Source organism: Theropithecus gelada, chromosome 20, assembly GCF_003255815.1.
Source record: "Theropithecus gelada isolate Dixy chromosome 20, Tgel_1.0, whole genome shotgun sequence".
In the NCBI taxonomy this organism is placed as follows: domain Eukaryota; kingdom Metazoa; phylum Chordata; class Mammalia; order Primates; family Cercopithecidae; genus Theropithecus; species Theropithecus gelada.
This window is the reverse complement of record NC_037688.1, coordinates 13246090-13271507: the sequence shown is the minus strand read 5'-3', so window position 1 is coordinate 13271507 and position 25418 is coordinate 13246090. Positions and strand designations below refer to the sequence as shown.

The 25418-nt window shown below is 36.1% G+C and overlaps 1 protein-coding gene across 1 annotated transcript in view; it reads right to left on the bottom strand.

The window, feature by feature from the left end:
• Window positions 1–23866, bottom strand: part of LPCAT2 (lysophosphatidylcholine acyltransferase 2) — a 77648-nt gene extending 53782 nt beyond the window's left edge. The window contains exons 1-4 of the mRNA XM_025369461.1: window positions 22327–23866; window positions 6326–6465; window positions 3084–3301; window positions 1719–1831 (exon numbers count right to left, since the gene is read on the bottom strand). Of these exons, the coding sequence (XP_025225246.1) occupies window positions 1719–1831; window positions 3084–3301; window positions 6326–6465; window positions 22327–22497 (642 nt within the window). The 5' untranslated portion in view covers window positions 22498–23866. The remainder of the gene's footprint in view (window positions 1–1718; window positions 1832–3083; window positions 3302–6325; window positions 6466–22326) is intronic.
• Between the last annotated feature and the right edge of the window lie 1552 nt (window positions 23867–25418).

The following is a 25418-nucleotide window of genomic DNA, read 5'->3' as shown; positions in this document are numbered from 1 at the left end:
CTCTTAATGATAAAACTAATGATCTGAATAAACTTAAAAGATGTAGAGCATAATTCATGGTCAAAGTGTGCATTAGGCTACATTAAATTCTTTCTTCTGCTATATATGCTTAACCAAATAATTTCCAATTTTGTTTCAGTTTTCCCATTAATATTTACCCCCACAACATATAGTTCAGGCATGTCTTGAGGACAAAGGAAAAAAGATATGTGTACAATGTGCTTTATGTTTACTTGAATTAGTTGACATGTGGAATACAACTTAATATCTTTTTTCTTTTTGAGGCAGTGTTTTTAGCTTTTAACATACTTCATGTTTTCAAAGTAAAAGATAAGCAGCATGTTAGCTTCCCCATTAACTAAGTAAAATAGCAACTTAATTTTCTGATGCTTTTAAAATTTAGCCATGAATAAATTGCTAAGTGAATAAAATAAAGTAAAATCCTGCACTCACAGCAGTTAGCAAAGTGTTTTTATGATAATTAGATAGGGAAAACATTATTGGGCTACATTGCCACAATAACAGGTTATTTATAAAATAAAAATTATGAATAGATATAATTCCATTTTCCAATTTAAAAGTGGGTTTCCTATAACAATGGGATACAATATCAAATATATTTTATTCAGTGAAAATTCAACAACTAAACTACTAACAATTAATGGATATACAGTGAATTGTAAAATCTCAGAGCTGGAAGGGGCCATAAAAGTCATCTAGCATCTCTAAGGCTTTAATTCTTTCTACAATAGTGGTAGTTCAGCCAATGCCTGAAAATTCTAGAAAAGGATTCCACATAGACCATTCCACTTTTGGACAGAAAGTTCTTCCTCAAGATGAGCAAAATGAGCTGAAATTTATCTATTTGTTATCTCCCACCTACCACTGCTAGATATATTCTTTGGATCCACAGAGAAAAATCAAACCCTACTCCCAATGCCACCTATTCTCAATTCTCTTTTTAATCATTCCTTCCATGCCTTGGTTTCTAAAACAACCTGTTTGGTCACGTACTTTCTCTTGGACTTTAACATCTTCATGTCATCATGTGTGGCCAGATAACTGTAGGACTATTAGTCTGCTAGAGATGAGTTGTTTTCAACTGGGCAAAGATAAAGGGGTTCCTATTAGAATCACCCTTGGCTTATTTTGCAGTAAATGTTACCCCCCTCAACCCCCGCATTCAAGGGAAGGGGGTGGTGAGATGGTAAAGTTTGAAAAACAGTTCTACAGGTGATTTTGATATGCCCCTTGAACTGAAAAGCACTATCTAAATATACCTCAGGTGAGATTAAAGATCTTAATCAATTACCCACCACAATATTGAGTATAACTGAGCTTATATAATTAAGCTTCTAAAACATGAAATAGGAGACACTTTAGTATAATGGTAATAGATACTAAGGTATTTCCTATCTCATCTTTAAAGTGGTAATTAAATTTAGAGTTAGAGAATCAAATTTTTATAACACAAAGAGAAAATTGCTTCAAAGAGTTTGGAGAATAAAAAAGAATGATACATTTAATTCCATGGAGTATCTCATGGGGAAGAGGACTTCTTAATACTTGCTACTGTATTTATTCTGCACTTATTATGCTAAAGATACCTAGTATAGGTGTCCACAGATAGCAATATCTGCGGATCCAAATGAATAAGTCTACAGACATACAATTAACAAACTCCCAATATGTTTAAATTAACATCTACCATGTTTTACCTGGGGCCATTCTCCTCCTGATGTTGTTCGCTTTATTATTTCATTTATTGTGTTTTTTCGGGAATCTGGATCTACACGGGACACCAAAATTGGTTGCACAGCCCGTAACATTCCTTTAAAACAAATGAAAAGTCACAGGCAAGCCATTTTTTTGCTAAAGCAACCACAGCAATAATGCTGGATATATAACACATTGTACGGAAAATTTAAATGAGCAAATCAAAGAGAACCATTCAAAAACAATTTATTAGAACTTAGCTTCTAATTTTGAAAGGAGAAGTGGATATTTACAACTAAACACATTTTATTAATTTAACAGAAGTAAGCAGCAAAAATACAAAAGAAAGCAAATATAATTTTCTCCCTAAAGGTCTCCTAAAGGTCTTCTTCCTCAGTTGACATTAAACCTTTGGAACATGCTACAAGATTATTGTTTTACTTTAGGAATACCTTGAAAAGTGAATTCATAGTACACATAAGTAGGAGTAACCATTACTCATAATACTGCAATTTTCAGCACAACATTTTTTTGAAATAGCTTCCTAGCACATGAAAAATCAACTTCAATTTACCAAAAATCTATTGCTACACAATTTTTCAGGAAAAAGCCACATTACACAAAGCATGGAAGTTACATTAAAAAAAAAAAAAAAAAAAAGTGTCTTAGCTGAATGACAAAGCTGCAAGAACTACTATTACTTTTCCAGAGCACTGAGGCAACATCAGGGAACTTTCACACTCTCTCATCATCTGATGTTTGCAATAACCTTGGGACAACAGGGAGTAGTTACTTGGAGACAATTCTTGAGGGAGACCAAAGCATGTGGTAGGAAAAACACTTCACTTGCGTCATTATTTTTTATGGCAGGAAGTACCTATTGTTCCACATCATAATTTTCCAAGAGCTACACATAGGTCCCTCATGGAGATTTGGGGGGCAATAATGAAGAAAACAGAGTGAGGAGAAATCACTTACTGCATTTAGCAGCCTAACATCCTGAAGATAAATTCATGAAACAGCATATACCTGTGTTTTCACAGATTCTCTCAAATCAAACATGGGTTAAATTCTCTCAAATCAGGCATGAGTAGTATCTGAAAACTAGTCTTTCTGGCTATACACAAGAACAGAAAGACATAATGATATAGTGATAAAAAGTTTTAAAGAGTTATGAAGCTATAAAAGGGAAGTCTAATCTTTTTTCATAAATATACTATTTCCATGTAGTAACTTATTACAATAAAGTAAATACGTTTGAAATGTTTAAACTTTTTAAAAAGTTTATCAATAAACTATATATGATTATTTTAATTTAAAGCATAAGCATGAAAATATTTTATCTACGTTACCTTACAAGTACTTACTGCCAATCAGAGGGACTTGTGCATTCTCATTTCGAGATACCATAGAAGGTAACCCAGCTACAACACAGGCAATTCCATCAAAGAATGTTGAATGAGGGGCAGCAACAAAAACCGGTGCTTCCAAAGGACTTGCAATCCTTCCTTTTACAGAAACTATAAATCCCATTGAAAAGAACATAGCACGACCCAGAAATTTCAAAGCTGTTTGAGTAATTTTTCTTTGAAAATATAGAAAAGACATAATTAGCTTTGTTAATTAAAGCTAGCAGCAAGGTTTTACTCTATAATACAATAAGAAAACCAAAATATGTCAGAGTATTTCATATGAAAATATGAGCTGAGGAGAATAATAGCTAACACTTACATGGAGCTCTTTCTGCCAGGTGCTAGACACTATTCTAAATGCTTTACATACAGATTAATCTCTTTAATCCTCAGCCTAATCTTTTGAAGTAGGTATTTTGAAATTATTACTCCCGTTTTATAGATGAGAAAACTGAGGCACAGAGAAGTAATTTGCCCAAAGATATGTGTGGCTAAGAAACTGCTCCATCATTCTGAGACTATAAAGTGTTAAAAATGAATTTTCAACACACATCCCCTACTGAGATATCCAAATCAGTACTGTCCTTCAAAGTGGTTATCTTGGGAATCCACATTTGTGTAATGAAGATGCTACTATCTCCTAAAACACTTTTGGAACTGTCACACTGAAACTGTTCTCAGAATTATTTTAGGAATTTTTTTAAAAAGTCTTGTAATCCGTATTGTTACAGTTTTTAGATATCATTAACAATCATCAGAAGTGAGTTCATCATCTCACTTCCCTGGAACAGAGATGCACTTAAGCAATTCCAGAAACTACTTTTTTAAAAAACCTTTAAAAAAGATTCTGACATTATAGATTAGTTAATTTATCAAACTGTGTCAGGAACTATGCCAGACACACAAGACAAGTAAGATCCAGTTAAGCAGGGAAACAAAAATGTATTCCTAGAAGTGCAAACACAGGAGGGATATCTTGGTATGTGAATAAGCACATAGCTTTTTATGAAAAATAAAATATGTACATCATCCAGGAGGTATCTAATGAGAGTTTTTTTTTTTTTTTTTTTTTTGGAGACGGAGTTTTTCTCTGGTGCCCAGGCTGGAGTGCAGTGGCACAATCTTGGTTCACTGCAACCTCTGCCTCCCAGGTACAAGTGAGTCTCCTGCCTCAGCCTCTCGAGTAGCTGGGAGTACAGGCGTCCACCACCAGGCCTAATTTTTGTATTTTTTAGTAGAGATGGGGTTTCACCACGCTGGTCAGGCTGGTCTTGAACTCCTGACCTCAAGTGATCTGCCTGCTTCAGCTCTTTTTTGTTTTTTTCTTTTTTTTGAGACGAGTCTTGCTCTGTCGCCCAGGCTGGAGTGCAGTGGCGTGATCTCGGCTCACTGCAAGCTCCGCCTCCTGGGTTCACGCCATTCTCCTGCCTCAGCCTCCGGGGTAGCTGGGACTACAGGCGCCCGCCACCACGCCCGGCTGATTTTTTTGTATTTTTAGTAGAGACGGGGTTTCATCGTGTTAGCCAGGATGGTCTCAATCTCCTGACCTCATGATCCACCCACCTCGGCCTCCCAAAGTGCTGGGATTACAGGCGTGAGCCACCGCGCCCGGCCTTCAGCTTTTAAAAATAGGATTCTCCTCTAATTCTCTCCACATTTTTGTAATAATATAGCGAGGAGCTATTAGCAACTAGCTCCAAAGAAGTTTCTGTGACTTTTATTTCACAAGAAGGAGATAAAGAAAACCACAATACTTTTCCAGAGGGCACAGAAACTGTACCTCCCTTTCTTCTCCTTTAGTTTAGAGATGAGATTTCTACTAATGTAATGAGACGAAGTATATTCCTTTATCAAATTTTCACACCTCTTATTTTTTATCCATAGTGATGTAGCTTCTGATAACTATATTTATCCCATATTCCGAGCCATTAAACACTCCTATTTAACATATTTAAAGAATGGCTCTAAGTCTGGTCCCACATAATAACTTCGACATTACCTGTTTGAGAGGAGAAAGAGATACTGCTTTAATTGACAAAAGTAAAACTTTCTTTTCTGACATTTATTATATCTATTGTCTGGATTACTTAGACTATTCCTTCTATCATCCTAAGTTTTCATAAGCCACTGACAATAAAAACCAAAGAGGTAATCTGAAAAGAATTGGTGAGTCATAAAAACATCCCTTGAAGCATTGTTTTATACTACACAACCTTGAGTTATAAAACAAAGGAGTATGATTTGCAAGAACTGAGAGTTCTCTGGGGCATTGCCAGCATTGAATCCATTTCCACTTTGATAGTGACATTTGTTCACTGGAACGTGAACTGAACAGCAAACTACATATTTCTTTAAAAGTTTCTATAACAGTCTTTCTCAAAATTTTTGGAGGATGCATTCACATTTGAGATTTAAATACAAAAATATCCTTGCGTGCAACAATTTCAAAGAGTTTGACAATGCCCTAAAACCCATGTACAGATTTGGAATTCACATGGAATCCGTGGAGTCCACATAAGAGGCTGCACTTTTAAGGCATACAGATCACAACAATTTGGTTCTGTTCAATAAAAATAAACTTTTACCAGTAGCTTTGTTAACTCATGATCAGTTTCTCCTCTATTACCATCTTAATTAGATAATGCCTGAAAAGCAGTTCCATTCTGCCTCATGCTAATGTTTAAAATAACTAGACTATATTGGTTAATAATTATTATTAATAATTGTTATAATAGAAATTACTACTAAAGTAATTAATAAAAATAATATAACTAATCCACTTATGCCACTGCAGAAAGCTGTAGAGGGAGAAAAGCAAATGTGAAAACTGAGGAAGAACAGAAGAGAGCAAGGTATTTTGTAGCTTCAGTGATTTCAAGTACAGTAGTTGGGTATCTTTCTGAACTAGGGATGTATCGCATTTGGCAGTAACTCAGAAAACAAAATATTTTAACATCAGGAAATTACAACTTTTAGGAGATTATCATAATGTAGTTGGCATTTGGGCAGTACTTTCTACATATTTCATATGAGAAATAAAAATAAATTATTTATTATTGAGTAGGCTGATAAAACTGTAAAATTTATTATTGAGTAGACAGATAAAATCACTGACTATGATGAACTCTTTTTACATTGATTTAATATATGTTAATTTAATATTATGTCCTAATATTTTGGACAAAATCATTTCTTACCTCCTCCAACCAGTTACTGGGTGGGTCAGCTTTTCAGGACAGCATACTGTTGAAACTGCAGCAAATGGCCATGCAAGTAATAAAATTAAAGCAACCAATAAGACACGAATTGGAAGCAGGATAATCCCAAGAAGAAAAATCTGAAAGTCAAAGTTGGTAAAAATAAATGAATGGACATTATTTTAATTCATAGCTATCAAACAGAAACATGTAACAGGAGACTTTTATGGTGTTCATGCATTTAGTCAAGGATGAATTGACTACTACCCTGTACCAGACAAGGATTTAAGCACAAAGAAAAAAACAAATTATATCTGACTTCACAAAGCCTACTGTGTAGCAAGAGAAACACTAAAGAAAACCATAAGACAAATGATCTGCATACCCATGAAAGTGAATAGAGAATGTTGGGGGAACAAAGAAAAGGTGTATTTGATTTAGCAGCCAGGGAAAGCTTCCTGGAGGAATTGTAGCCTGAACAATCTTGCAATAAGTAGGAGCTAGCAAGGTAAAAAGGAGAAATTGCTTTTTGAGAGCTTTAGGTAGAAGAGTGAAGGCATCAGAGTGTGAAGAAGTAAATACATTGTTTTATATACCTGCCAGAACTTTATAACCAATAACAATAAGGAGATAGATGCAAAAATAAAAAAATTAAGAAGAAATGAAAAGTAAATAAATAAGAATAGCAAATAATACATGAATCCTTACTATGTAATATACCAGCCATTCTAAGCACTTGGCATGTAGTAACTTTTTTAGTTTTTACAACCTTAAGTTTCAAATTTTACAAACCAGAAAGGAGTAACACAGAGGAAGTTAAATTGTTTAAGATCACAAGTGGTAGAACCAGGATTTGAACTTAGTTTGGTTATGAAGTTTGTGCTCTTATTCTTTTTCTGCACTGCCGTTTGAGTAAAATAGATTGTGCTTATGTATGACACATTGTCTTTTCTTCTATAAGCTAATTATATTACTCAAACAGTAGCCTTCTTTTTCTGTCTCTACTGGCCCTTACATGATTCTGAGCACCATCAAATAATTTAGAAAAAAAATGCCAAAATATTCTAATTATCTGATCTTTAGAATATTAAACAGTAACACAAGCAAATGTACAGATCTAAAGTATACAATTCAGTGAGCTTTAATAAATATATACTCATGTAACCACCACCACAATTAAGACACAAAACATATTTACCACTCCCAGTAAGTCACCTTGTGCCTCTTCTAGTCAAACCCTATATTCTTAGGTAACAAATGCTAGATTTCTATCACCATAATTTAGTTTTATCTGTTAAATGTCACATAAATGGAATCATACTTTATGCATTCTTCCACTTAATACTTTTTATTCCACTATGTTGTTTCATACATCAGTAATTCATTCTTTTTAATTGCAGAGTATTATTCTACTATGTGACCATATTACAATTTGCTTATTGATTATCCTACTGATTAACATTTGAGTTGTTTCCAATTGTGGGCTATTATGAATAAAGCCACTATGAATATTCTTGTACAAGCCTTTATGTGAATATGTTTCCATTTCTCTTAAGTAAATACCTAGGAGTGAAAATGCTGGCTCATAGATGTTATTTAACTTTATAGCAAACCACCAGTTTTCCAAAGTTGTATCATTTAAAAGTATCAGTGGAAATGTGTGAGAATTTTCAGCTGCTGTACATCCTTGCCAGCATTTGGTGTTGGCAGACTTTTAAAAAGCTTTATTAAGGTATAATGTACATAAAAGAAAAAACATCTATTTTAAGTTTATAGATTACGAGTTTTTCAAATGCATACCCCTATGCAATGACCACCACAATCAAGATATTTACATCATCCCAAAAAGTTTTCTTTTGCCCTTTGCAATTAATACACCCTCCCCAAACCTAAGCAACCACTGATAGGCTTCTTTCACTGTAGTTTTACCTGCTGTAGATGTTCATATAAATAAAATCACATAGCATTTATTTACCCTTTTATATCTGGCTTGATCACTTCATATTTTTGAGAGTCAACCATATTGTCATATATATCAGTATTTACTCTTTTTAATTGGAGAGTACTATTCCATTGTATGAATATATTACAATCTATTTATTTACTTGTTCATACACATTTGGCCTATTATAAGTTCTCAGCTATTATAGCTCATATGAACATTAATGTTCAAATCTTTGTGTGACCATACATTTTCATTTCACTGAAAATAAAATCATTGGGTCATAGGGCATGTTTAACTTTATATAATACTATAAAACTGTTTTCCAAAGTGACTTCACCAGTTTATATCCCCAGCAAGGTATGAGAGTTCCTGTTGCTCCACATCCTCACCAACATATGGTATGGTCAGTTTTTTTATTTTTAATGTTAGCCATTAAAGTGGGTATAAAAGAATATCTCATGTGGCTTTAATCCGCATTTCCTTGATGAACAATAATGCTGAATACATTTTTCATATACTTATTGGTCATTCCTTTAACTTCTAATATTAGTGTCTGTTCAAGTCTTTGGCCCATTTTTACTGGTTTGTTAGTCTTTTTCTTATCAACTTGTAAGAGTTCCTTATATAAATGTATACAAGCCCTTTGTCAATATATGTGTTGAAAATACTTTTTTCCTCATTCTGTGGCTTGCTTTCTCATTTTCTTAGCGGTATATTTTGATTAAAGCAATTTTAATTATGATGAAGTTTAATTTATCAACTTTTATTTTATGTTTAATTCTTTTCTGTGTCCTTCTGAAAAAATCTTTACCTCAAGTTCCTGAAGATACTCTATATTCTTTTCTTCTAGAAGCTGTATGATTTTCACTTTTACATTTCAATCTATGGTCAATCTTAAATGACATTTTTTGTGTGGTATGCAGTGTGGATTAAGGTTCATTTTTAACCATAAATTTATCCAGTTGTTGCAGCACCAAAAGACTTGACATTCCTCAATGTTCTTGGCAGCTTTGCAAAAAATCAATTGAATATTAATGTATGGATTTTCTTTCTGTTGCATTGATCTGTTCATCATACTTCTGTCAATACTCTGCTACCTTATTTACTACAGTGTTGAAGTAAGTCTTGAAATCAAGTAGTGTGTGTCCGCCCATACATTCTTCTTCATCATTTTTCTGAAGGCATTTTAGATACTCTGCATTTCCATATAAGTTTTAGAATTGTCAGTTTTTACACATACACAAAAGCCTGTTAGGATTTTTACTGAGATTTCAAAATGAATCTACAGAACAATTTGGAGGAAATTGTCATTCTAATAATATTGATTCTTCCAATTCATAAACATGGTATATCTCTCTATGTAAGTCTTCATTAATTTCTCACAGAAATATTTTGTAGTTTTCAGTGTAGTGGTCTTATATGGTTTTTCCTAAGTATTGAATGCCATTTTATTGCTGTTATAAATTAGATTACCTGATCTCATTTTGCAATTGTTTGCTCCTATAGTATATAAATGTAAAATTGACTTTTGATCTTTTATCCTATGACCTGGTCAAGTTCACTTATTGGTTTTCGTAGTTAGTTGTTCTGTTGATTCCTTAGGAAGTTCTTCATATACAGTCTATACCATTTGTGAATACGACAGTTATACTTTTTCCATTCTAATCCATATGTCTTTTATTTCCTTTCTTTTCTTATTGCACTGGCTATGATCCCTAGCATAATGTTGAACAGAAGTGGTGAACAAGATATTTGTCTTATCCCAAACCTTTGAGGAAATAGATTCAATATTTTACCACTATGATATTAATTGTGGGTGTTTTGTAGATGCCCTGTATCTGATGGAGAGAGTTTCTCTTTATCTCTATCTTACTAAGAAAATATTTTTATCACCAGTGGGTATTGAATTTTGTCAGGTGAATTAATGAAATTTCTGCATCTATTGAGATGATCACAGGCATTTTATCATGTGTTCTGCTTATATGGTGAATTACATTGAAATTGGAATTTTATGTTACATCAACCTTATATTCCTGATATAAGATAAACTTGGAAGTGACATACAGTATCATCCTTTCTATACAATGCCATATTTGACCTGCTAATATTTTGTTAAGAGTTCTATGGCTATGATCATGAGAAATATTGATCTATAATTTTCTTTTCTTATAATGTCTTTTTCAGATTTGGTATCAAGGTAATATTAGCCCCATAAAACTAGTTGGGTACTGTTCCACACTTCTCTACTTTCTGAAAGAGCTTGTGTGAGTGATTTTATTGTATTCTTAAAAGTCTGACAAAATTTACTAGTAAAATAATCTTGGTGAAACGTTTTCTTTAAATGTATATTTGTGGATACAAAATAAATTCAAATTCCTTCATAGATAAAGGGCTATTCATATTTTCCAGTTCTTGTGTCTATTTTTGGTACACTGGATTTTTGTCCATTTCATGTATGTTTCAAATTTACTGGCATAAAGTTGTTAATAATGTTCCCTTATTAGCCATTTAACCTATAATGATATATGCTGTTTCATTCTTGATACTGGTAATTTGTATTTTCTTTCTTGTTTTCTTATCAGTCTTGGTAAGGATTTATCAATTCCATTAATCGATTCTATTAATCTATTAGACAAATGTTTGATTTTAATTTTCTATGTAGTTTTCTATTTCACTGATTATTGCTCTTATCTTTATTATTTCCTTTCTTTGACTTACTTTGTGTTTAATTTGTTCTTCCAGCTTCTGAAGGTAAAAACTTAAATCATTAATCTTAAACCTTTCTTCTTTTCTATGTATTTAAATGTATTGGTTTACTGGCAAGCACTGCTTTAACTGCATCCTACAATTTTGATACGTTGCATTTTGTTCACATTTAGTTTAAAACATTTCATAATTTCACTCGTAATATATTTTTGACCCAAGGACTATTTTAAAGTATATAGCTTGATTTCTAAATATGTGGATTTTTATCAGATATATTTGTTATTAATTTCTAATATAATTTATTGTGTTCAGAGAACATGCTCTGTAATATTTCAAACTTTTGATATTTATTGAGATTTTTTATGACCCAGCCTTTGGTCTATGTTGGTAAGCATTAAATGTGTACTTGAAATTATATTCTGGTACTTTTGGAGGTAGTGTACCATAAATGTCAATTCAGTGGAAGTGGTTACCAATGTTCAAATTTTCTATATTATTAATCTTTGGTTTGATTGTTCTGTCAATTACCAAGAAAGGTGTGTTACCATCCTCAATTATGTTTTAGTTATTTCTTTGCTTAGTTTTCTCAATTTTAGCTTCAAGTTTTCAAAGTTCTGATATTAGGTACATAAACATTAAGTGCTGCTAAGTTTTCCCACTGACCTTTCAAAATGTTCCTCCTTATATCTGATGTCATGACATGTCTTGAAGTCTACTTTATCTGATATTAATACAATAACATCAGCTTCTTACACTTACACTATTTCCACATTATCTTTTCTTCCTTCTTATCTTTGTATTTACATTTGTAGTGTATGTACTGTGGATTAATGTAGAGCTGGGTCTTATTCTTCTGTCCAGTCTGAAAATCTTTGCCTTTAAGTTAGGATATTAATGTATACTAAATGTAATTATTGATGTATTTTGGTATAAATCTACTGTTTTGCTATTTCTTTTCTATATATCCCATCAGTTCCCATCAGTTTCATGTTTCTATTTCTCATTTTCTGTTTTCTTTCTTGAGTTCATGAAATTTTTCTTTAGTGATCCATTTAAATTTCTTTAATGGCCCCTTAGCTATACCTTCTTATACTTTTAGTCAGCAGTTGGTCTCAAGATTACAATGTGTGCTTAGCATAAGATGAAGTACTCAGAGTTAATACTGTACCACTTCACAGAAAGTGTAAGAAAAGTACAATTCCATCCCATCCACCACCCTTTCAGTATTGTTATATGTTTTACCACTAAATATATGTAAGCCCAAGAAAACAATAATTTTTGTATTAAATGGTTACATTTTCTAGCTCTTTGATGAAATTAATATAAAGAAAAAAGTTTTATATCATTCTTTCCATATTTACCATTTCCAGTGTTCTTCATTCTTTCCTGTATATCCAAGTCTCAATCTGGTGTTATTTTCCTCCAATCCAAAAAACTTTCTTTACCATTTCTTGAATGCAGGTCTGACAACAAATTCCCTCCATTCTTATCTGAAAATGTCTTCATTTTCCCTTCATTTCTGAATAATATTTTCATCAGATATAGAATTATGGGTGGATAGTTGGGTTGGGTTATCTTTTTATTGGTGAGTTCTAAAAGTTATTTATATGTTTTGAACACCCTACTCTTATCAAATGTATAATTTGCAAATATTTTCTCTCATTCGGTAAGTTATCTTTTCAATTTCATTGTAGTGTACTTTGAAACACAAAGTGTTTTATTTTGATGAAGTCCTCTTTACCCATTCTTTCTCTGGTGGCTAGTACCTTTGTTGTACGTCTAGAAAACCACTGCCTAATTCAAGGTCATGAAGATTTACACTTACGTTCTCATCTAAGAGTTTTATGATTTTAACTCCTACATTTAGTAGTTTAATCTGCTTCGAGTTAATTTGTGTATGTTATGAGGTAAGGACCTAACTTCCTTCTCTTGCACATGTCAATCCAATTGTCCCAGACCATTTGTTGCAAAAACCACTCTCTCCCCATTTTATCGTCTTGGCAATCCTGTGGAAAATCAGTGGCCACAGATGTATGAATTTACTTCTGTATTGTCAATTCTATTTCATTGATCTAGATGTCTGTCTTTTTACTAGTACAATACAGTCTTGATTACTGTAGCTTCACAGTACGTTTTGAAAATGAGAAATGTGAGTTCTCCAATTTTGTTTTATTTTTTTCAAGATTCTTTTGGTTGTTTGTGGTCCCTTGCATTTCTGTACAAATTTTAAAATTAGCTCATCAATTTCTGCAAAAAATAAAGAAGCCAGCTGATATTTTGAGAAGAGTTATACTAATCTGTAGATCAGTTTGGGGAGTGTCATTATCTTAACAATTTAAGTCTTCCAAATTTATGAACACAGGATGTCTTCCCATTTATTTAAGTCGTCTCTAATTTCTTTCAATGATATTTTGTAGTTTTCAATGCAGAATTCTTCTGTTGCTAAAATATTTAACTCTTTTTGATGCTAACTTAAATTGAACTGTTTTTAAATTTCATTTTTAGATTGTTGCTTGTGAAAAAATATGCCATGATTTTTGTATATTGATCTTGTATCCTGCCACCTTGCTGAACTGATTTATTAGCTCCAAGTGTTTTTGTGCATTCCTTAGGATTTTCTGTTTAAAACATCATGCCTTCTTGATGGTTTTACTTCTTCCTTTCCAATATAGATGTCTTTTCTTTTTCTTTCCTAATTGCCCTTCCTAGAACCTCCAGTACAATGTTGAACAGAAGTGATGAGAGTAGGTATCTTTGTCTTGTGCCTCATCTTAGAAGAAAACTTTTTGGTGTTTCGCTGTTAAGTATAATGTTAGCTATTTTTCACAGATGCCCTTTATGAGGCTGAGGAAACTCCTTTCCACTCTTAGTTTATTGAGTGGTTTTTATCATGAAAGTGAGTCAAATCATATTTCTGTGTCTATTAAGATGTTCTTGTGCCCTTTATTCAATAAATATGGTGCTCATGTTAATTTTTCTATGTTGAACCAAAATTACATTTTTTGGATAAATACCACTTTGCCATGGTATAGTTCATTTTATTAGTTGATGGATTCAGTTTGCTAGCGTTTTATTGTGGATTTTTGCATATATATTCGCAATGGATATTGGTCTGTGTTTTTCTTTTATTGTAATGTCCTTTTTTGGTTTTGGTATCAGAGTAGGCCTGGCCTCACAGAATGAGTTGGGCAGTGCTCTGTCTTCTTTCATTTTTTGGAAGAGCTTGTGAAGGATTGGTGTTAATTCTTTGTTAAGCCTTTGGTGGAGTTCACCACTGAAGTCATCTGGTCCTCAACTTTTCTCTGTGGGATGTTTTTAAGAACTAGTTAATCTCTATATATTATAGGTCTATTTGATTTTTTATTTATTCTTGAATCAGTTTTGGTATTTTGTGTCTTTCTAGAAATTGGTCCACTTGAACTAAGTTATTTGTTAGCATGCATTTGTTTATATAATTCCTTATAATCCTTTTTATTTTGGAAAGGTCAGTAATATTGTCCTCTCTTAATTTGAGTCTTCTTTCATTTTTTTTCTTGGTCAGTGCAGATAAATATTTGTCAATTTTTTTTCAGAGTACCAACTTTTAGAGTTGTTATTTTTCTCTATTGTTTTATTATTACTTTGGAATCATTGGTTATTTAGAAGTAATTTAATTTCAACATATTTGTGAATTTTTTTCTGTTATTGATTTCTAGTTTCAATCTACTGTGGTCAAATAACATACTTTGTATTATTTTAACCACTTTGTATTTATTGAGAATTGTTTTATTGTCTAACATACAGATCTACCTTGGCAAATGTTCCATGGGCACTAGAAGAATGTGTTTTCTGCTGTTGTTGAGTACTCTACATACATATCTGTTAGATGTAGTCTGTTTATAGTGTTCTTCAAGTCTTCAATTTCCTGATTGATACTGTCTCATTGTTCTACCTTCTATCATTATTTGGTAATTGAAGTCTCTCGTATTGTTGAATTGTCTTTCACCCTTCAATTTTGTCACTTTTTCCTTTGTGTATTTCTGGACTCTGCTGCTTGATGCATATATGGTTATAATTATTACATCTTAATGAATCAATCCTCTTATCATTATGTCTTTCGTTAGCAACAATTTCTGTCTTGAAGTCTATTTTATCTGATAGTAATACAGCCATTCCAGCTCTCTCTCGGCTACTGTTTGCATGGTATATCATTTTCCATCTTTTACTTCCAACCTATTTGTGTATTTGAATCAAAAGTGTGTCTCTTGACCAGGCATGGTGGCTCACACCTATAATCCCAGCACTTTGGGAAGCCAAGGTGGAAAGATTGCTTGAGCCCACGAGTTCGAGACCAGTCTGGGCAACATAAGGAGATCCCATCTCTACAAAAAATACAAAAATTTGTTGGGTGTGGTGGTGCATGCCTATAGTTGCAGCCACTCAGGAGGCTGAGATGGAAGGATCACTTAAGCCCAGGAGGTCAAGGCTACAGTGAGCTGTGATTACACCACTGCACTCCAGCCTGGACGACAGAGTAAGAGCCTGCCTTTAAGTAAGTAAACGAATAAATGAATAAATAAAGTGTGTCTCTTTTAGGAAGCGCACAGTTATGTATTTTTATCAATTCTGTGAATCTTCATTTTAATTGGATTGTTTTATCAATTTATATTTAATGTAATTACTAATAAGGTAGGATTTATATATGACATTTTGCTATTTGTTTTCGATATGTCTTAGGTCTTTTTAAATTTCTCTATGTCTACATTGCTGCTTTCTCCTGTGTTAAATATTTTCTAGTTTATCATTTTAATTCCCTCATTCTTTCTTTTGCTATATTTAAAAATGTATTTGCTTAGTGATTGTCCTAAGTGTTGCCATGTTAACTTATAATAATTATCTGGTTCGGATCAACCAACTTAATTTCAATAGTATACAAAAACTGTGATCTGTTCCCTTCTTTCTCCTATTTGCTATTATTGTTATACAAATTATGTCTTTATACATTGTATGTCCATCAACACAGATTTATAATTATTGCTTTATGTAGATGTTTTTAAAGTTGGATAAGAGAAAAAAAGATTTACAAACAAAAAAAAATTACATTTGTACTGTCCTTTACATCTAACCATGTAGTTACCTTTACCACTGCTGTTTATTTCTTCATGTGAATTTGAGTTACTGTCTAGTATCCTTTCATCTCAGCCTGAGGGACTCCCTTTATTATTTATCTTAGGGCATGTGTGTGCTAATGACAAATTCTCTCAGTTTTTGCTCGTTTATAATTCATTTTAAGGATAGTTTTCTAGCTATACAATGCTTTATTGACAGTCTTCTTTCAGCACTTTGAATATATCATCCTGCTACTCCCTTCCGGTCTCTGTGGCTCTTGAAGAGCAATCAGTCATTAATCTTGTTGAGGATTCTTTGTACATAATGTACATAACGTATCTGTAGATATAGGTATATTTGAGTTTATTCTTAGAGTTCCTTGAGCTCCTTGGGAATGTAGATTAGTGTTTTTAATCAAATTCATTAAGTTTTTGACCATTATTTCTTCTAATATTCTTTCTGCATCTTTCTCCTTTCCTGGAACTCCCATTATGAATCTGTTGGTAAAATTGATAGCATCCACAGGTCTCTGAGGTTCTGTTCATTTTTCTTCATCTTTTTTTCTTTATGTTCCTCAAACTAGATAATCTCTGTTGACCTGTTTTCAAGTTTGCTGATTCCTTTTTTGTTAGATATAGTCTGCTGTTGAGCCCCTCTAGTGAATACACACACACACACACACGCATTGCATCTGTATTGATATTCTCCATTTGGTGATACCCTGCTCCATACTTTCTTTTAGCTCTTCACACATGGTTTCCTCTAGTTATTGGACCATATTTTAAATATCTGATTTAAAGTCTTTGTATAGTAAGACTAAAGTCTGGGCTTCCTCAGGGAAAGTTTGTATTGACTGCTTTTTAAACTACTTATAAGCTATACTTTGTTTTTCTTTACACACCTTGCAATTTTTAAATTAAAACTAAATATCTTAAATAATATAGCAACCCTGGAAATGATTCTCATCCCTTTCCAGGGTTTGTTGTGGTTGCTGTTTGTTGTTATTTGTTTGTTTAGTGTCTTTTATAAACTAATTTGTAAAGCTTGTATTCTTTGTCATTGTGGCTACTAAAGTTAAAGTCTCTGACCAGTTAGCTTAGTAATCAGCTAATGATTACAGATTTTTTTAAGCACCTGAAACCAGTAAGTTTCCTGATGCTTGCAAAGAGTCTCTTTGTGCACATAGGGGCACATCATAAACAGTCAGGTGACAGATGACAACTCTGCCTTAGCCTTCACTTTCTGCTTGTACAGTCCCTCAAGGTTAGTCAGAGGTGAGAGCTTAGGGTATTTTTCGATATTTTCAGGACATGTGCATAGCCTTGAGCATGAATAAAGCCTTACTCAGGTGGACAGCCTTCTAGATTCCTAGGAATATGTCAAAGCTTTTAAAGTCCCCTATGATCATCTCATCCCTTAACTTTTCTTTTAAGGTTTTTGGCTAGCCTACTGTTTGCTCCAACTGTTACTGTCTCAGGCAGCTGTGATGTTAAGCAATTGCCTTTGATTTTTTTATTTTTACTTTTTAAGAAGCAGAGTCTCCCTATTTTTCCCAGGCTGGCCTTGAACTTCTGGGCTCAAGCAATCCTCTCACATAAACCTCCTGAACAGCTGGAACTACAGGTGTGCACCACTGCATTCGCTTTCCTCTGATTGGTTTTGACAAACACCCTTGAGAAAAGGCTATTTGCACTGTGTAAGCACCAAGACAAATCAAATAAAGACAGTCTCGCAAATGAGGCCTTCCAGGCAGCCACCAGACTGGCCAATAATGACAGTTCCTTGGGAATGGGGCTTTGAAAATGCTCTAACACTATTTTTCCCCCTCTAGTGGCTGACAGGTTGCTGGTTTTCATTATGACTGTAGGACATTGGTTTTTAAGGCTACTGCAGAGCTGAGGATGAGGGATGAGAATAAAATTAAACTGTAACAAAGCCTACTATTTTAACTAAGAGTCAGCACTCTTAAATAAATGCTCCTTGGATTGTTGGAAGCCTTTGGTTAATTTTCAGAGCTAAGACAAAGTTGATTCTGATCTTTTTTTGTGTGTTTTCATTGCTTTATGGAGAAGATAATTTTCAGAGGCCTTTACTTCACCAGTTTTGCTGATGTCTCATCTCAGTTTTCTTCATTCTGCTTTCTAGACTGAATAATTTCTAGTAACCTATCTTCAAGTTCACTAATACTTTCTTCTACCATCTTCAATGTGTTGCTGAGCCCATTCAGTGAATTTTTCATTTCAGATATAACAGTTTTCAGTTTTAGAATATCCATTTGGTTCTCTTTTACATTTTCTATTTATCTGCTAAGCTCCTTCCAACTATTCATTCATTATGCTTCTTTACTTTTAAGTCCTTGAGCATTTTTATAATAGCTACTTTAAAGTATTTTTCTGCAAAGTCCTACATTTGATCATCTTAGGGTCTATTTTTATTGCCTGATTTTTCTTTTGATCATAGGTCACATTTTCCTATTTCTTTGAATGTCTAATATTGTTTTTATAGTATTTTGGCCATTTTGCGTGACATATTACAGATATTCTGGATTCTGTTATCCTTTTCTCAAGAATGTTGATTTCTGTCCTAGTAGGTAGGTAAAATTCTGGCTGATTGCATTCACCTTGTGAAGCCTTAGTTTTATACTTTTTAAGGGAAAATTTGTTTGAAGCTAGCCCTTAGACTTAGATTGAAGCCTTAGTCCTAGGGTTAGGACTAGCTTTTCTCCTATGGTATAACCTTTGTGAGGTTTCAGTGTAAAGCCTGAGATATTTGCCAAGGTCCTCTTAATTTGGTGGGATTCGAACTGTGCCTTCCCTGTAGTGTCTATCAGTTGAAATGTCTGCTCAGTTTCTTCTTCCTTCCAGCTGTTACTTTCCTCCAGGGCCCTTGAAGGCTCCTTTGTAAATATACAGTTCAGGAATTGACCAACGTTTTGAGATAATTTATATGCCAATTTAGGGGCTCCCTCATTTCTAGCTTTCTCCTTTCTGGGACTTCCTCCTTCAATTTTTAGCCACTCTGATAGTCCTGAACTTTGTGCTCTGATATATCAGGCCAGTAAGACTGAAGCTTTCTAACAATCCCTTCACATGGTGTCAAGTGACAACCTTCAGGGAAAAAAGGGGGTTGGGGTAATGTTTCACAGTACAGAACTATTATTTCAAGCAACAAATCCCTCCAGTTTCTGTCTGATTTGTGTTGCTCTATAGTGCTTTCATGAAGTTTTTCCTATTTTGACTACAGTTTATAATTGTTATGCATGGAAAGGGTTGTCTACATTAAGCTACTCCACCATTCCTGAGACTAAAACTAGTCCTGTTAAATTATTTTTCACTTGAAAACTGACTTACAAATATAATGAAACTTTGCTATCAGTCTTATTTCCTATAAAACAGAATATGTTTTAAGATGAGTAGGAGTTTCAGAACTATAATATAGAAGGGATCTTGGATCCAGGAGATTTTTCTTGAAGCTCTGTGTACATGGTAAGCACACTATTTTTAGATAATGTTATATTTATTTGAATGGTGGTACAATGAAGTATGGTGGTATACTGGGGAAGAGTACTGTGGAGAAAGATGAGATGACTCAAATTCCCAAGTCACTCTGGTAGGTCACTGGCTGAGATTCTCTTTGAAGAGGTATCATTATTAAAAGACCAAGAAATAATCTTGACTGAAAGAAAGGACCATATAGCATAGACCCTGAAGAAAGAGTTGGAATGAGGTTAAAGTATATTAGCATAAGAGTCACTCATATCTACACTGAGCAACCCATATGGATTTTAACTGAACAAGTTGCGAAATATTAGGCAACTTTTTTTTTTCTGTGCCATCTTCAAGGTTTGCAACAAATAATAGCGCTTAATAGTAAATCAATTTTGAGTTAACTCATTGACAAATTAAGAGAATTCCCCATCATATTTCCATTTGATAATATGTCATCTCCATTGGGTGGCCTCCTCTCAGTGTTATTCTCTGGTTTTCCTTCATTACACTTACTAAAACATGAGATTATATATTTTTGTACTTATTTGTTTAACTTTCTTACTGAAATGTGAGGACAACAGTCCTTAAGCAAGACATTGATCACCATTAAAGATTAAATTTAGCCTAAATTAATTATAGTAAGCCATACTTAAATGAAAGTATGTCCATCTTTTAAACTGGATAATATGGACATTGTTTTTCTACCATGCCTATTCAAATCTTCCCTTTACCCAGATGACTCAAACCATTGAAACCTCTTTGGTATCTCTGATCTATATAAATTTAAAAAGTATTTTTAATATCCAGACTTTGTTAAATCCCATTTAATCCAAGTAGTAAATTTTAAGTACAGTATATACTTTCTAGAAAATAAATAGGATAACTATCAATATTATCAATATTAAGATCAACAAACAATAACAGATTATTTCACTTAATTTTAGCCCTCCTTTGAGTTATTAATATTCCAATGTAATAGACGAGAAAAGTGTAGTTCAGAGAGGTTAAGTGACTTGGCTAAAGTCACACAACTAATAAATGACCAGGTCCTATAATTGACTAGCTATCATTCCATTATACTATATCTCTCAGAGAGTTATTTGGAAGAGACCTTTAAACAGTAACCAACCAGGTGATGGAAAAACTTAATAATTTATTATAGGTTCAATATAAATATTTATCAACATTCCATTCTGATTCTTTCCAAAATATGAAGTCAAATAGATGGGCATATTTTCATTTAAGTATGATTTAACTAAATCAGACTAAATTTAATATTGAACAATGGTCTATGTATTTACAAATGTTTCAGAATGTCAAGACACAAAAAGAATATCTATTCATTTAAAGACATGAAGATCACATTTTTAAACGTTTAATTTCCTCACAAAGCGGTATTACCATATTCTTTATCTTCTTCCTCTCTCACATTCCTCTTCAACCAGACACCCATTTACCATTACTCAAGCCGCCACCTGTGTTGCTTAGCTCTGCACTTAACCTTCCCCCACTGTAGAAGACAATGGTGTTAGTGCATACAAGCTGATTGCAAATATTATACGACTTCAAATCCAAAGTAATGTGTGAGATGGACATGAAAACTTCAAAATTGTTCCCCCTGCCCCCCTGCAGAACACACAGGACAAATGTGGTTAGCAGGGCCTATCTTGTTCTCTGATCACTAATTTCAACAAAGAGGAAGTCCAAAGAGTGCAACTGCCAATGGTAAAAGGAACCCTTTACAAGAAAAAGGAAAGGAAAGGAAACTTTCTTTGTGAATAACAGTATAGCCATTTTTAACAATGGAAAACAGTCTGGGCTACTACTTCTCACGCTTCTACTTAGGAAACATTTTTAGGTGAAGACTGATTCTGGACCAAAACTTCTTGAACACCCTACGCTGACTCAGTTGTCCCTTTTCTTTGATTCTGACTTCGCACCTTCCATCATGCTCCTGCTCGGCTAAATCTTTCCAGCCTTACCTGTTGTTCTAATCACAGACCTGGGCTTTCTGCCTTCTGCCTCACTCTTATCCATCCCATACTGACTTCTCTCTTTCCTAAGGCAAAAAAAAAAAAAAAAAAAAAAAAAAAAAAAAAGCTTCTTCAAGTCTACTCTCCCGTGGTAGATCTGCCTCCCACTACACTCTAATAAACTCAAGTTGAAACTTCTGTCACAGATTCAGATTCCTTCTCCCTTCTGGGGCATGGACTGTAGCCTGCGCCACCAGCCAGCTCTGTCTCTTCCTGTTTCGGATCCTCCTCTCAGACCCGCATCTTCCCTGCATCTTCTCCCCTCCCCTCCTGTGCCCGCTCAGACCATCCTCTAAATGTCCTCAATTCTCAGACGCACATCTCTGCCCCTTTCAGACTCACGGTCCCTCAAAAGTCCTCTCCTCTCAGATCCACTGCTCTTTCTTTCTCTGATTCCTTTGCCTCCCAGACCCACACGCCCCTCAGACCCACGCGCCCCTCGACCGCCCTCTCCTGTCAGACCTACACCGGTCACCTGGACCTGCCTCAGACCCTGGCTCCCCTCGGGCCACCTCCCTCCTCAGACCCACGTCCCCTTCAGGCCACCTCCCTCCTCAGACCCACGCCCGCCGCAGACCACCTCCCTCCCTCAGATCCACGCCCCCGCTCGGCCGCCCTCCTCTCTCAGACCCACACCCCTTACCTGGACCCCCCTCAGACCTAGGCCCCCCTCAGACTACCTCTCCCCTCAGACCCACATCCCCCTCAGACCACCTCCCCTGTCAGACCCACGCCCCTCACCTGGACCCGCCTCGCGGAGCCGATATGCGTCTGCTGCACGAAGGGGTTAGGCACCGGCGGCGGGAAGAAGGACGCCTGACGGGGCACCATGGGTGGCCGCAGCCCTACGTTCCCGACGCCGGCAGCTGGCACTGTGGCCGCCACTGCCGCCGCCTGGGCGCACCGGCTCATGGTCGAGCCGGGCGTGGAACCCGGCCGAAGCGACCTACTCGGGCGCTGCAGCCACTACTGAGCCGAAGACCCACTAGAGTCCCAGCCTACGGCGACGCTGGGGAGCCTCTGCGCAGGCGCTGAAGTTACCTAGAAGCCAGCTGCTGCCGCCCTGCCCCTTCGGCTCTGACACGCCCCAGGCTCTGGCCACACCCCCTCAGGCATCTGGCCCCACCCCCTTGGTAATATAGCCTGTCTCCTCGGAGAGGAATGCTTTTCCTTCAGAGCCAAGACCTTGAAGGGTACCCCAGGATCCCTAACACTCCACAGAGAGACACTAGGCAGAGTTCCCTGCTTTAGCGTCAGGCGGACCTGGATTTTCAGTCCCTTTTACTGGGCCTGTGACGTTGGCCAAATCACTATCTCCATGAACCTCAGTTGCCTTCTGTAAAATGGAGATAAATGTATTCTCAGATAATCAGAACTTGGATCCAGTAATGCCATTGAGCAACCACTTCCCCCGGGCTCTTCCATTAAGTGAACTAATATTAATACACCCATGATGGCACTAGGAGTGGAATTTGTTTCACTCAAAACATAATGGACTGACAGGGGAGAGATGGTCCTCTAGAGGAAAACTGAGCTACTATTACCGGAAAAGGCAAAAATTACAGTTGCCCTCCTCGCTAGATGAGGAACCTGACCAGAAAACGGAAATGTATTGGGCTGTGGCTCCATTTCACACTGAGGAAGTTCAAGCCTGTTTGGACCTATGTAGGTGCTCATGGGGGTGGGAGGGCAGGGGTTTGTCCCATTATCTGAGAACAGTTGATCAACCCTGAGTGGCTGAGAGTTAAAGGAAGGAGATGATAATCAACTCATCCCTACTGATCAACTCTGCTCACAGCAGGCAGGAAGGCCAGGATGAAAATCTGAGTCTGAGCCCTGGAGTTCTCCAAAATTATCTTCTGAATCTCACAATCTTCCAGCCCGACCACATAGATGTGTGGCTCTGAGTCAGTCACTTAACCTGAGTTTGCTTCCTTGTCTAGGAATGAGAGATTTATTCTAACTCCATAGAATTGTAGCAAGGATTAAATAAAATAATGCATGTGTAGTGTTCATAGAGAAACACTGAAGAAATGGCATGTTTTAAGCATTATTATGCCACTGACTTTTCTCTCAATGTAACATTAGTAACAGTGTATTACAGCCATGACAGAAGATTCCCCAGTCTAGGGGGTCTTCAAGTTGGGACTGGCAGACCCTTGAGACTCTATAGCCAGATACCTGCACAGAAAGATGTGTTTCCAACTGTCAACAACCTAAGCCAGGCCAGGTGTCGTGGCTCACGCCTGTAATCCTAGCACTTTGGGGGCTGAGGAGGATGGATCCCTTGAGCCCAGGAGTTCGAGAACAGCCTGGGCAACAAAGTGAGACCTCCCCCTCCCACCGTGTCTCTAAAAAAAATTAAAAAGTTAGCTGGCTGTGCTGTTGCATGCCTGCAGTCCCAGCTACTCAGAAGGCTGAGGTGGGAGGATTGCTTGAGCCCGGAAGATCGAGTCTGAAGTGAGCTATGATCATGCCATTGCACTCCAGCCTGGGTGACAGAGCAAGACGCTGTCTCAAAAGAAAAAAAAAAAAAAAAGAAGAAGAAGAAGAAACAAAAAGAATCTGAGCCAGAAGGGGCAGGCCATGGGAAGATAAAAGAAAAGATGGGGCCGGGAGCGGTGGCTCACGCCAGTAATCCTAGTACTTTGGGAGGCTGAGGTGGGTAGACTGCCTGAGCTCAGGATTTTGAGACCAGCCTGGGCAACAGGGTGAAACCCCATCCCTACTAAAATACAAAAAAAATTAGCCGGGTGTGGCAGCGTGCACCTGTAATCCCAGCTACTTGGGAGTCTGAGGCAGGAGAATCGCTTGAACCTGGGAGGCGGAGGTTACAGTGAGCCGAGATTGCGCCATTGTACTCCAGTCTGGGCGACAGAGACTCCGACTCAAAAAAAGAAAAACAGAGAGAGAAACAATGACATCAGGTTCACTGAGGAGGTCACCTGTAGAGTTCACTCCTTACCCGCCTTCCTCACCAGCCCCATCATAAGAGGCCAGAAGCAATATACTATCAATCAGATTATCGGAACCAGAAAGGGCCTCAGAAAAACCCCAGGCCTTCCATTTCTGTTCAGCAGTAGCTCCAGAACTTCTATGTAGATTAGGGGTGGGTAGACTGGTAGGGAAGGAGTAAGGAGCTTATCCATTAATACCAGTTGTGTTTAGAAGCAAGCACATTATTTCTCCCCTAGCTGTGTTTACCCAGCATGGTTGTGGGGGTGGGGGAGGGTAGCAGGAGTGGTTCTGAGGGTGGCAGAGGGTGGTGGAGATTCTGGTTTGAGGGCTAAAGCTCCTCTGCTAGGCTATCCTTTGGCCTCGTAGGTCCCTAATAGCTATGGGACCCTGGAAAAATCACTTCTCTTCAGCCATCAGTCTCTTCATCAATAGGATTCAACTAATAATAGCCTCTTTCTATTTATGTGGTTGGAAAGGTTAAATTAAGTGATACAAGAAAAGTGCCTTGCACATAGAAAGCACTCTATTAATGGAGGAGGATATTATCGTTGCTGTTCATTGTTATTAGTAGTAGCATTAAAACTGATATGATTGCTAATGAAGAAACTGAGACTTAAAGAGGAAACAAACCTTGAACAGATGCCACAATAAAGCAACAGAATTGCTGTTTCCTGGGGGCTCTTTCTACAGGACAGAGGGACTAGAGCTGACTCTCCCTGAGGTTCTCTTGCTGTTTACTTTGGAAGCTCTGACCTTTCCAGCAGACACCATCACCTGTGCCCTGCAGGGAGCAGAGATTCGGACTTCTTAAGTTGTCGCTTCTGGCTGGGTCTGTGGCCCTTGTCTAGGCTCTGCTAAAACAGATGGCAAACACA